A 13071-nucleotide genomic window follows, 5' to 3' on the forward strand; every position below is an offset into this window, starting at 1 on the left:
TCCCGTCGGAATCCCTCAGTTTCCCTCGGAACACTTCGGACCTTTTTGCATCCTGCCGGATTAGGCGAATCCTACCCACGGACCTCAAGTCCGACCCGGTCCGAGCTCTCCGAAGCCTCCGAAGAGTTGCCGAAGTTCATCCGAAACCTTGTCCAAATTCGGTGAAACGACCTGCATTCGAAAGCACTGGATCAGCTCTGTCTGATCCAACCACGGGTTCTCAACCCGTAACATTACCCCCCTCTTCTCCTCTGTGTGGGTGGCCCTGTCCGCGCACCGGCCTCTGGTTCACCAACGTCATCGTCGTCTCCAAACTTCGCTTCAAAGGTGTCCAGTGCTTCAGTCTCCTCAAAGTCGGCTCGTGGTCTCCAATCGGGCTCTGCGTATCCAACCCATTTAACCAGTAGTTCTCTTCGAAATCCCCTTCCAATGCGTCTTCGTCGACTTCTCAGGATTTGTTCGACCAAAAATTCAGGCTCGCCGTAGTCGTTCTCTTCAATGTGTGGAGGCTGGGCATCGTCTGTTTCTTGGGAGGGCAACGGGTTGTTCGGTGCTCGTTTAAGGAGGTCGACATGGAAGCGGGGATGGATGTTTGTTGGTACATCAAGCTCGACCACATGGGGAGAAACCACTTTCGTGACGCGGTACTTGGCATTGGCCCAAGCAAGCTTCTTCAACAGTTGCGGAGTGCTGATATTTTTGAGTTTTAACCATACAAGGTCACCCACTTCGAAGCGTTCCTGGGCACCACGTGATCTGTTTGCCTGGTCTTCCATTTCCTGTTGACGGGTGGCCATTGCTGCTTGTGCCAGTTCCCAACCTTCGCGTAGCTTTTGAACGAACTTCTCCGCATCTGTGGCCTCCAAAACTCCGTGAAGAGCCTGATCGGCGATGACCTGCTGAATTGGACTGACATGGTAGCCGTGCGTGAGGAAAAAGGGGCTCATTCCTGTCGAAGTGTTTCGGTTGTTGATTGCTAACATAGCGGATGGTAGCAGGTCGGGCCAGTCGTATTGTGAATAGGTAATGAATGCTCGTAGGTATGCCAACACTTCCTGGTTCATCCTTTCTGTCGCTCCGTCGGTTTCTGGGTGGAAGGCAGTTGACAGTCTCTGTTCGATCCCTGTCAGTTCGCACAACTTGGTCCAAAATTCGCTCGTCCAATTGCTTCCACGGTCTGATGTTAAGGCGTGAGGGAAGCCGTGGTGTTTCCAGTGGCAGTGTACGAACCGCTCTGCACACTTTTCGGCTGCCATAGTTGTCATGGCCTCCAAGCTGACAGCTCCAGTAAGTCGGTCCACAATGACCATCAAGTATCGTGGGTCGCCAGTTTTTCGTGCAGGTAGTTCCGTCATAAAATCGATACCGAGTTCCGAGTGTGGTCGTTCAGGGATAGGCAGTGGTCGTAAGAGTCCCTTCTTTCTTTCTCGCCATACTTTGGATCGTCCACACACGTCACAATTGGCGCAGAATTGGCGCACCTCTCTTGAAATGCCAGGCCAAAAGAATTCCCGGGACAGAATCGCAAGCGTGCCGTCTCGACCTGGGTGTCCTGTGACATGTGAGTCGTGTGTTTTCTGGATCAGCGCAGTTCGCAATGGTTCCCAGTCAGGCACGAACAGTTTGTGCCGATATACTAGAGCGCCGCGCTCGTCGAACTCGCATTCCGCTATAGAGATCGTGACTTTTCTCGAGATGGTAGGAGGAAAACTTCGTTCGCCACTGGCCAACGCTTGGTACATGAGTGCAATATCCGAATCCTTCGTCTTAGCTGTATCCCATAGTTCCTGCAGGTGGAGTTGCGCGAAAAGCTGCGCACCGTTAGGGATCCGGTCCGCGGGTTGGGTAACGTGGGCCGGGGTCATCATTACTGCTGCATCTGGTGACACCCAATGGTCCTTGACAAGTCTCATGATCCGAGATTTTAACCTGTCGTCGTCTTCGCCTTGAGGAATGTCTTGTTCTCGTCTGCTAAGGGCGTCGGGTTTACCACTTTTGCTTCCTGATCGGAACTCAAGCTGGAAGTCGTATTCTGAAAGCTTCTGGGACCACCGAACCTGCCGCTCTGAAAGTTTCCGTGTCGTCATAAAGTATTGCAGGTTCTTGTGGTCGGTCAATATTTTGAAGGGGGCGCCAAGACTCTTCAATTCGCCCCTCCACTCTTCCAAGCACTTCACAACTGCCAGGAGCTCTTTGTCGTGAATCTCATAGTTGACCTCGGCAGGGGACAGCTTCTTGGAAAAAAATGCTACTGGGCGCAGTTCGCCTTCGTCGTCCACTTGGGATAGAGTTCCTCCCAGGGCCCATCCAGAACAGTCGCATTCCACGATCGTCTTCCTGTCTTCGTCCCACATCGCTAGAACCGGGGCGGTAATAAAAAGGTTCTTCAGCGTCTCGAAAGCTCGTTCTTCGATTGGGCCCCAGGTCCATGCGGTGCCTTTCTATTACGGATAGGGCCCAAGGAAACCATTAGGGTTCTAGAAAGCCAACGACTCAGGACAATGATAGGTTCCAGAGGTGGACAGTCAGGCCTGCGCGGATATACGGCCGGGAGGAGAGGATAGAACTCTCTAGGTCGTATGGTCGGTTTGAGGTAAAGAGGCACACTCAACTAATTGATCTTATAACACACGGAAGGGAATAAACAATCACAGGAACACTGAGGTAACGAAGACGACAGAAGGTACTGATGCAATGAAGGCTATCAAGAAACAAGTGATAATTAAAGATATAGTACTAAAGAAGAAGGTACTATCGAAGAAGTGATACTATAAACTAGTATACAAAGAAGAATGGCAAAAGGGGTGTATGTGATTGTTAAGCTTGGGGAGCAAGAGTTAACCTGATCACACAGGGCAGAAGGCAACGCTATTTAAGGCGTTGCAGATTCTGACAACAGAGATCTTCCCAAGCTAGAACCAAATCACAGATAACCGAAAGTGGGGACATACGTAACTCAACGTTACCAGACGCTACTATCAAACCGGATGTTAGTTCACGAGATAAACCAACACGGCAGCAGCAGAACTGAAAATCCCTCAAGACACCCAGGCAACGATATGTCGCGTTACAGCGATATCGGCCTAACAGGTGTGGGCCCCACGCTCAAACGCTGTTGACACAAAAGGAACGAGAATAGCAGTCAACTCAGAATAAGCTGCATCAACTGCAGAGTACCGAGTTACCTAATAGCGATGATCTATAGTGTGCAAGCCGGCCACACCCGAGTAGATAAACCGGAGTGACACCTCAAGGTTACACAGACCACCAAGTGGTATAACCGTATCATCATACGTCCTTGGAACATTAGCGTGACACAACGGAAGCGGGGTAAGGTGCCAGGCATAACCCTATGCAATGGCAATGGCAAGAATGGCTATTCATGACAGTATGCTCCTTTTAAATGACTGATTTCCACAGCAGTACTAAGATCGCCACATCCTAGACTAGAATCAAGTCGGAGAATTCGCAAAAGGAAGCCGGGCATCTAGGGACACGGAAGTCCACCGGGCTTTGCAGAATCGGAACAGAAGGAATAAGCCAACCATACGGGTCTAGACACAGCATGACTCCGCAGGCAAGAATTGTAGATCTCGATGCACCAACAACATCGTGACGTATAGGGGATCAACGGAATCCCTAGCATGAAAGCTTGTACATCTGATCAACATAAAACAAGGCCTTGAAGTGCAACGACAACTTCGTAAGGGCCTCGTGTCCACAGACAAGAGGAAGGTAAAAAAGAATGGGAATAACGAAAGGCAACCTCATCAACCGAGGGGCAGCACCAAGGATCTTAAGTGGGAATAAGTTGAGAACGCAGCTCAGTACCCGCAAAGGCAAAGGTTTTTCAACCTTGTTGTCCTCCCTAGTTATGGCATTGGTCATAGAAGTAAGAGCCAGGCCTGTAGGTTATAACAAACAACAATCGCTCAGTTCCATAGCCCATAAATCTGTTGCCTGCAAGATGCAGAAGGTCCCCTGAGAACTACCAAGTTCTGGTAACAAGTGTACACCAGAGTGGCTACTCAGTTGGCACAATCATCAATCGCCGCGACATAATCGCCTCCACAATAGCTAAGAACCCCCTGGGACATGGTTCGATGGATGTAAACGAACACGATTCCGGTTGTGGGAGAATAGACTAACATGTGTAATGGGGACTCATCATCGATCGGGTAATTGGTATATGACAACAGACAGCATGGAAACAAAGACGTGCAGGATCCGTAAAGAGTATTGGTGAAAGGGGAAAACAAGAAATTGGTAAAGTCAGCTTGTCAAACTTGGCAGTATTTCAGCACAAGATACAAGACTGGCCTGCACCACCATAGGCAGGACTTCGAAGAGGGACATCGTGTTTCTTTTAACGAGAAGAAAAACAACAAGATATTGTCCAAAAGAGAGAGGCAGAGAGTAGGCCCAAGTGAAGACACAAAGAGGTCGCAGAAAGGAGACATAGAGTAGTCGCAAGTAGACGTAACAGAGTCGAAGAAAGTAACAGGCAAGAGAGCTGTCCAAAGTAGAGGACACAGAACATGTCACAAGAAGTAGACGTATAGTGGTCGTAAGTAGACACAACAACAGCCGAAAGAAAATAGTCCGAACAGTGGCCTAACGCATTAGACACAACTGTGGCACGAAGACTAGACATAACTGTCAAGAAGTGGGACAGAAGCGAGCTGTTAACAAAGCGAGTAGACAGCAACTGTCAATACCCAGACAGACACGGGCTGTCAGCAAAGCGAGTAGATATAAACTATCAATACCCGGACAGACACGAGCTGTCGGCAATTATAACCCAGCAGGGGTCAAACGCAAGCACCATAGTGGTCAAAGAAGAGACACAAAAAAAGCAGTCGCCGATGGACACACGGTGTCACAAGGAAGAGGCATTAAGAGGTGTCAACCCAAAGAACAGACACGAGCTGTTCGTAGAACCAACGAGCTCAGCAAAGAACAGACACTAGCTGCTGATATCATATAAATAGACCCAACAGGAGTCAAAACAATTAGGCAAGACAAAGGCCAAGAAATACAGACACAGAGGTCTAAAAACAGACATAAACTGTCCAAGAAATCCCACAAGAACTCAATAACATGCTTTGGCACAATGGCAGGTGTGTGAGTAAACTCAACAACAACACTTTATACACTCAGGTACCATGTTGTAACTCAAAGTAATCTGGGAGTTGGCAACATCATTGCTGCAAGCCAAAAGGTGCATAGCTGGTAGACATGGCTTTCTGGAAACCCCCGTTCAGATGTGGCAAGTTGTAACGACTGGTTGATGCGGGACCAAATGAACAGCTTATAAAATAAGGTAGTTGACCGCCCGTAAATCAACAGAAGATCGTACACTGCCTGGTTCCCGAGGACAAAGAATCGGAGAAGCCAACACTGAAGAAGTAGGGGCAATGAAGCCACGTGTGAGCATGCCATCCAGGTTTTGCTTGACAAGTTGCAAATTTAGATGTGCATCATCAGACGGAAGAGTATTGATATGTTCGGCAGTCGAGACAAGATTAACAGCATGACCTGCGTCTTGACAAGAGGTGGTTGAAGGTACACCATCCCGCAAGAACACCGGACGCAAATCATAATAACTGTCCGAACTGCATTCGGGATATCGCTTGTGCACTTGTTCTAGCCGTAGGTCATCCTGATCAACAGGATCGAGAACCTGCTCAGCGGTAGTGCGGTGAGCCCGCCGGTTCTCATTGCTTGCAGTGGAACGCAAAGCTTGAGACGACATTAGCCTAGAGGAACAAAGTGCTTCAACGAAATTAAAGGAGCTGGGACAGAGACAGTGCCATCAACTGACTGTCCACAGAAGAAGAGAAGTAGATTGAGAAATGGAATCAACTAAGAACCAGAAAGAGCCGAGTTATGACTAGCGGACGAAGAAGGTTGTGTAACAACAGCAGCGCTAGTATGATCATAGGAAGACGGGATATCGGCCGTAGTCGAGAGCCGGAACGAAAAGAAGAATAAGGTGTGCTAAAGAATAACAAAGAGTTGGAAGAATGTGTGAGTCTTTAAATGAAGCTTAACAAAATATTACGGATAGGGCCCAAGGAAACCATTAGGGTTCTAGAAAGCCAACGACTCAGGACAATGATAGGTTCCAGAGGTGGACAGTCAGGCCTGCGCGGATATACGGCCGGGAGGAGAGGATAGAACTCTCTAGGTCGTATGGTCGGTTTGAGGTAAAGAGGCACACTCAACTAATTGATCTTATAACACACGGAAGGGAATAAACAATCACAGGAACACTGAGGTAACGAAGACGACAGAAGGTACTGATGCAATGAAGGCTATCAAGAAACAAGTGATAATTAAAGATATAGTACTAAAGAAGAAGGTACTATCGAAGAAGTGATACTATAAACTAGTATACAAAGAAGAATGGCAAAAGGGGTGTATGTGATTGTTAAGCTTGGGGAGCAAGAGTTAACCTGATCACACAGGGCAGAAGGCAACGCTATTTAAGGCGTTGCAGATTCTGACAACAGAGATCTTCCCAAGCTAGAACCAAATCACAGATAACCGAAAGTGGGGACATACGTAACTCAACGTTACCAGACGCTACTATCAAACCGGATGTTAGTTCACGAGATAAACCAACACGGCAGCAGCAGAACTGAAAATCCCTCAAGACACCCAGGCAACGATATGTCGCGTTACAGCGATATCGGCCTAACAGGTGTGGGCCCCACGCTCAAACGCTGTTGACACAAAAGGAACGAGAATAGCAGTCAACTCAGAATAAGCTGCATCAACTGCAGAGTACCGAGTTACCTAATAGCGATGATCTATAGTGTGCAAGCCGGCCACACCCGAGTAGATAAACCGGAGTGACACCTCAAGGTTACACAGACCACCAAGTGGTATAACCGTATCATCATACGTCCTTGGAACATTAGCGTGACACAACGGAAGCGGGGTAAGGTGCCAGGCATAACCCTATGCAATGGCAATGGCAAGAATGGCTATTCATGACACTTTCTTCGTTAGCCTGACTAGTGGAGCCGCCACGTCGCTGAAGGAATCGATAAACTGGCGGTAAAAATTTGCGAATCCTATAAAACTTCGAACGCCCTTGACATTGGTGGGTGGCGTCCATTCTCGTATGGCAGCGACCTTTGCTGGGTCGACTTTGACACCTTTGCCTGCTTGGATGATGAAACCTAGGTACTTTGTTTCAAAAACTGCGAATTCGCACTTGTCGATGTCTAAACGGAGACCTGCATTTCCCAATTTTTTGATGACGAGGTTGACTTTTTCCATGTGGTCTGCGTAGGTGCCGTCGGTATAAATCAGGACGTCGTCAATATACGCGGAGCAGAAGTCGTCCAAATATTCTTGCAGGGTTGAATTGATATACCGTTGAAAGGTTGCAGGGGCTCCGGTGAGTCCAAAAGGCGTCACCAGCCATTCAAAAAGTCCAAAACGTGTGCGGAAGGCCGTTTTCCATTCATCTCCCTCTTTTATGCGAATCTTGTGGAAAGCGGCACGAACATCGACCTTTGTGAAGTACTTCGCCTTAGACAACGCTCGTAGTGTCTCACTGATCAAAGGAAGCGGGTATCGGTCTTTTTCAGTAATGGCGTTAATGCCGCGGTAGTCAACGCAAAAGCGCAACCCTCCTCCAGGCTTACGTACGAAAAGAACAGGCGCGCCGCCGGGAGAGCTGCTGGCTCGAATCCAATTCCTGTCCAGATGGTCCGAGAGGGTTTTCCGTAAGACTAACAGCTCGTCGCGGGACATGCTGTACAAGGGACCCCACGGGACTTCGTTCTCTCGCCCTTGTTTGTCTTTCGTCAGGTTGATAGCGTGGTCTATTCCGGGGCGGTTCGGGGGTTGGTCGTCCTTTTCGTCGTCTAAAAACACTTCTGCCAAGTGTTTGAGTTCGCTAGGCAGTCGTTTGTCGATCTCTTGTAGGGTAACACGAGGTTTTACTTGCAATGCCTTGTTGATGTCTTCGATGGTGGCAGCAAAAACCTCTATGTCTTCATTCTTTTTCTTGCTGCGCCGGATTTCTGCAGCAAAGACGGATGCCATCACCATGCTCGCTTTTGTGGTTGTTATATGGGCGTCGAGCCATCCTTTTTCTCTCACAACTTGGGCATCTTCTTCGCTTCCGAGGCGTATGACTCGTTCTTTCGCCAGGTAGACAACGTCATTCCTTTCCATCCAGGGTTTTCCCAAAATCATGTCGTATGCTAGGTTCGGGATGACGTACCCGAAAATTCTTTCTGTCCGGCCGTCAATATCTAGATCGCAGAACGCCATCTCTGAGATCCATCTTTTTTTTTCGTCGTTTTCGGCTAACTTGAGTTCCCGTCTTCTTATCGGGATGCGCTGGAGCCCTTTCTTTCTCACCAAAGTCTCGTTGAACGCCGATGTTACAAGGCATCCACTGTCAAATAAAGCATCACAGTAAAAGGAATTGTTAATAAATGCTTCAATTAGGAACGGAGTGGAGTGTAAATCTTTAAATACATCGAGCGGAACATCGCAATTGTTGGGGCTCTTCTTCTTATGACCCTGGGGGCGACTTTTCCCAGAGTCTACTCTTTTTCCTCGTCGTCGGAAAGGTCATCGGCCACATCATCCATCGATTCGGGGGCTTGTTGGATTGTCGTGCGGTTCACTCTTGCGGGCGCACGGGCCGGGGCAAACTTGGGGCATTCGAAGGATCGGTGGCCCTTGGCAAGACAGCGGAAACAAGCGTTGCTGGATCTAGCGGTTTCTATCTCCGCCGGGGTTCTCCAAGGGGCGCGGGATTTTCGGGGGCGTTGTCCATAGTTGTTCGAGGCGCGGCCTTGGAGGGCGTTGACACCTGTCATCATGGTGTCTCCGTCGTTGTCGATTCGCGTCTGCTGATTTGCGACACTTGGGGTCACCACTTCGGCGAACCTTGCTCCACCTCTAGTTTTCGCGTACCACGTCGAGGTCTTGGACGTGTCCTTCGACCGGTATCCTGGCAACGCTTCCACTCGGCCAGCCACCGTCTTCACCTTCTCAACCCAACGCGGGTAATCATCGTTGGGGAGGTTTTTTGCCGTGAGGTGTACCTGTAACGTTTGGTTGATAGCGGAATTCAGGTACATGATCTTCACACGGTCTGGCCAATCTAAACCTCCACAAAGGCCAACTTGATGCTCGAAATCCTGCAAGAACGATATAAAACTCTGATGGTTTCCCATCTGCATGGTCAAAAGCTTTTGACCCGCCTTCTGAATAGCCTCCTTGTCTTCGAATTGGTCATGGATATGGCCAAGGTAGGCGTCCCAATCCCAACCATGAGTGGCTCCGTCAGTGAACCACTGTTCAACTCTGGCCTGTTGCTCTGTGGGAATGGCCATGAAAACACTTAGGCAAATTGCCTGGGAGGAGCCAACGACTTGTGATTCGATCTGAGCTCGGGCCTTCAACTGTTTGAAGAATCGCGGGAACGACGCTGTCTTTCCGTCCCACTCCGGCCATTTTGCGTTGTACCGATGGTCGATCATCGGGGCGAAGGGGCCCGGGGTACGTACTGGCGCCGGGGTAGGGGCTACCGGGGCAGGTGCAGGTGCCGGGGGGGCGGTTGCCTGTAACAGGACTTGGCTTCGTAGCAACATCTGGATCACTCTCAGTTGCTCCGGAGTGAACACCTCCAATCCTGGGGTGTCTGAACTCTGCTGTGGGGGCGCCTCGGCTTGTTGCCGGGAGGGGCCAGGCTGGTCAAGCGCAAGTCCAGCCAGAACATCTTCCATCTTGTCGTTACTCATTCTGGCTCGACGGCGTATAGGGGACGCGTTGTCTTCGGATGCGGACCAGAATGAGGGCGAGGGTGGCTGTACGGGGCTTGTACTGCGGGGGCTTGATGTGATGCCGTACTTCATTCGTCAAGTATGGCGCGGTAGGAGGGCGATGAAGTTTCCTCACAAACTTCTAAGAAACAATAGGGGGTGATGAAGTTTCCTCACAAACTTCTAAGAAACAATAGGGGGTGATGAAGTTTCCTCACAAACTTCTAAGAAACAATAGGGGGTGATGAAGTTTCCTCACAAACTTCTAAGAAACAATAGGGGGTGATGAAGTTTCCTCACAAACTTCTAAGAAACAATAGGGGGCAATGAAGTTTCCTCACAAACTTCTAAGAAACAATAGGGGGCAATGAAGTTTCCTCACAAACTTCTAAGAAACAATAAAGGATCAAAAGATAATATGTGAGCGGTTCACTAAGTACAAGAGAGTCTTGCAGTTATGACCAGAATGCTGTTTATTATCTTTTGATGGAGAGAAAAAGGAAGAAGAAAGACTAAACTAAACAGCGGATTTGGGTCTACTATATAGACATTTTTGTGCTTACAAATGCAAGTTCCCGATCGGCTCAATATCCCTCCGTGAGCTCCTTATGTCCGAGTTTTCGGCGATAACTCGAGGTTAACTCCGATCCCGTCGGAATCCCTCAGTTTCCCTCGGAACACTTCGGACCTTTTTGCATCCTGCCGGATTAGGCGAATCCTACCCACGGACCTCAAGTCCGACCCGGTCCGAGCTCTCCGAAGCCTCCGAAGAGTTGCCGAAGTTCATCCGAAACCTTGTCCAAATTCGGTGAAACGACCTGCATTCGAAAGCACTGGATCAGCTCTGTCTGATCCAACCACGGGTTCTCAACCCGTAACACTGGGATAGAGTGCCTCCAAGTGCCCAACCAGAGCAGTCGCACTCCACCACCGTCGTTCGGTCTTCGTCCCACATTGCTAAAACTGGTGCCGTGATGAACAAATTCTTGAGCGTCTCGAACGCGCTCTCTTCGGCTTGGCCCCATTTCCACGGGACACCCTTCTTCGTTAAACTGACCAAAGGGGCCGCCACTTCGCTAAACGAGTCGATGAACTGACGATAAAAATTGGCGAATCCGATAAAACTGCGGACCCCTTTGACGTTGGTCGGCGGAACCCATTCTCGTATAGCGGCAACCTTCGCTGGGTCAACCTTGACTCCTTGGCCGGCCTGAATGATGAAACCCAAATACTTCGTTTCCGTAACTGCGAACTCGCACTTGTTAAGGTCCAAACACAGACCCGCATCTCCCAACTTCTTCAGCACGAGCTCGACCTTTTCCATGTGCTCCTTGCGACTACCATCGGTATAAATCAACACATCGTCGAGGTAGGCGGAACAGAAATCGTCCAAATGTTCACGCAGAGTGCTGTTGATGTATCTTTGGAAGGTCGCTGGTGCTCCAGTAAGTCCAAAAGGCGTAACAAGCCACTCGTATAGTCCAAATCTTGTCCGGAAAGCCGTCTTCCATTCATCGCCCTCTTTGACACGAATCTTGTGAAACGCAGCGCGGACGTCAACCTTGGTGAAGTAACGGGCCTTGGCTAACGAACGCAGCGTCTCGCTAATGAGGGGCAGGGGGTAGCGGTCTTTCTCCGTGATGGCGTTGATACCACGGTAGTCGACACAGAATCGTAGGCCACCCCCGGGCTTTCGTACAAACAGGACTGGCGCACCACCGGGCGAACTGCTGGCTCGGATCCAATTCTTGTCCAAGTGATCCGAAAGTGTTTTACGCAGGACCAAGAGTTCATCTCGAGACATACCGTACAGCGGGCCCCACGGGACTTCTTTCTCTTTGCCGTTGTTGTCCTTGGTTAACTTGATAGCGTGGTCGATACCGGGGCGGTTGGGCGGCAAATCTCGTTTCTCATCGTCTAAAAACACGTGGCCGAGGTGCTTCAGTTCTTCGGGAAGCTGCTCGGTAATCTCTCCTAGGGTCATGCGACGCTTAACTTCAAGAGCCTTGTTGATGTCGTGGATCGTGGCGGCGAAAACCTGGATCTCTTCCTTCTTTTTCTTGCTATGGCGAATCTCAGCGGCGAAAACAGAGGCCATAACCATGTTTGCCTTTGCGCCTGGAACATGCGCGTCGAGCCAACCTTTCTCTCGAACCATAAGGGCGTCAGCTCCGGAACCTAGACGAATAACTCGTTCCTTGGCCAAATAAACGACATCGTTGCGCTCCATCCATGGCTTTCCCAAAATCATGTCGTAAGCTAGATTGGGGATAACGTAACCATAGACTGTTTCTTTGCGTCCGTCGATGTCGAGCTCACAAAAGGCAATTTCCGAAATCCATCTCTTCTTTTCGTCATTCTCGGCTAACCGTAGCTCACGCTTCGTTATCGGCATCCGTTGCAAGCCTTTCTTTTTCACCAACGATTCGTTGAAGGCTGACGTTACTAGGCATCCGCTATCGAACAAGGCGTCACAGTAGAAGGAGTTGTCGATAAAAGCTTCGATCAGGAACGGGGACGAATGCATCTGGGAAATCGCTTGTTTGGGGGCATCCGTAATCTTTGTCTTTCGTGGCGAAATAGGTTCATGCCGGTCCTTCGTGGGGGATTCTCTCCTGGTAACCTTCTTGTCGATACTGTGGTTCTCCGGGGTTGTCGTTGCATGTACTTCTGCGGGCGATTCTGCTGGGCGAAACTTCGGGCACCTAAACGAACGATGGCCCTGCTCTAAACAACGGAAACAGGCTTGTCGTAGTCGTGCCTTTTCGATATCAGATTGCGCTCTCCATGGCGCTCGTGGCTTCGGGGGTTCAGCAAACTTCTGCTGGCTCTTCTTTTCTATAATCTTGGCAGCGGTCTCCAACTGGGAGATCAACGCTGCTACTTCTGACTTCTGCTGAAACTGTACTTTCCGGACCTGTACTTCGGGTTTCGTTAGGGTTTTAGGGTTTTAGGGTTTTAGGGTTTTAGGGTTTTAGGGTTTTAGGGTTTTAGGGTTTTAGGGTTTAGGGTTTTAGGGTTAGGGTTTAGGGTTTTAGGGTTTTAGGGTTTTAGGGTTTTAGGGTTTTAGGGTTTTAGGGTTTTAGGGTTTTAGGGTTTTAGGGTTTTAGGGTTTTAGGGTTTTAGGGTTTTAGGGTTTTAGGGTTTTAGGGTTTTAGGGTTTTAGGGTTTTAGGGTTTTAGGGTTTTAGGGTTTTAGGGTTTTAGGGTTTTAGGGTTTTAGGGTTTTAGGGTTTTAGGGTTTTAGGGTTTTAGGGTTTTAGGGTTTTAGG

General features: G+C 49.3%; 4 protein-coding genes across 4 annotated transcripts; all 4 read right to left on the bottom strand.

Annotated features, from left to right (window-relative positions):
- Positions 1 to 233: 233 nt before the first annotated feature.
- Positions 234 to 2354, bottom strand: BROUX77_001527 (uncharacterized protein; the record flags this gene model as incomplete). The annotated part of the gene is made up of 1 exon (XM_073745966.1): positions 234 to 2354. One exon carries the CDS (start codon positions 2352 to 2354, stop codon positions 234 to 236), a length of 2121 nt encoding a protein of 706 aa, XP_073609762.1.
- Positions 2355 to 6996: 4642 nt separating this feature from the next.
- BROUX77_001528 (uncharacterized protein) lies at positions 6997 to 8070 on the bottom strand (the record flags this gene model as incomplete). The annotated part of the gene is made up of 1 exon (XM_073745967.1): positions 6997 to 8070. One exon carries the CDS (start codon positions 8068 to 8070, stop codon positions 6997 to 6999), a length of 1074 nt encoding a protein of 357 aa, XP_073609763.1.
- A 503-nt stretch (positions 8071 to 8573) lies between these two features.
- BROUX77_001529 (uncharacterized protein) lies at positions 8574 to 9893 on the bottom strand (the record flags this gene model as incomplete). The annotated part of the gene is made up of 1 exon (XM_073745969.1): positions 8574 to 9893. One exon carries the CDS (start codon positions 9891 to 9893, stop codon positions 8574 to 8576), a length of 1320 nt encoding a protein of 439 aa, XP_073609764.1.
- A 745-nt stretch (positions 9894 to 10638) lies between these two features.
- Positions 10639 to 12195, bottom strand: BROUX77_001530 (uncharacterized protein; the record flags this gene model as incomplete). The annotated part of the gene is made up of 1 exon (XM_073745970.1): positions 10639 to 12195. One exon carries the CDS (start codon positions 12193 to 12195, stop codon positions 10639 to 10641), a length of 1557 nt encoding a protein of 518 aa, XP_073609765.1.
- Between the last annotated feature and the right edge of the window lie 876 nt (positions 12196 to 13071).

This window comes from Berkeleyomyces rouxiae (assembly GCF_048999995.1).
Source record: "Berkeleyomyces rouxiae strain 22BRR77 chromosome Unknown BrBRR77_ptg000001l, whole genome shotgun sequence".
NCBI lineage: Eukaryota > Fungi > Ascomycota > Sordariomycetes > Microascales > Ceratocystidaceae > Berkeleyomyces > Berkeleyomyces rouxiae.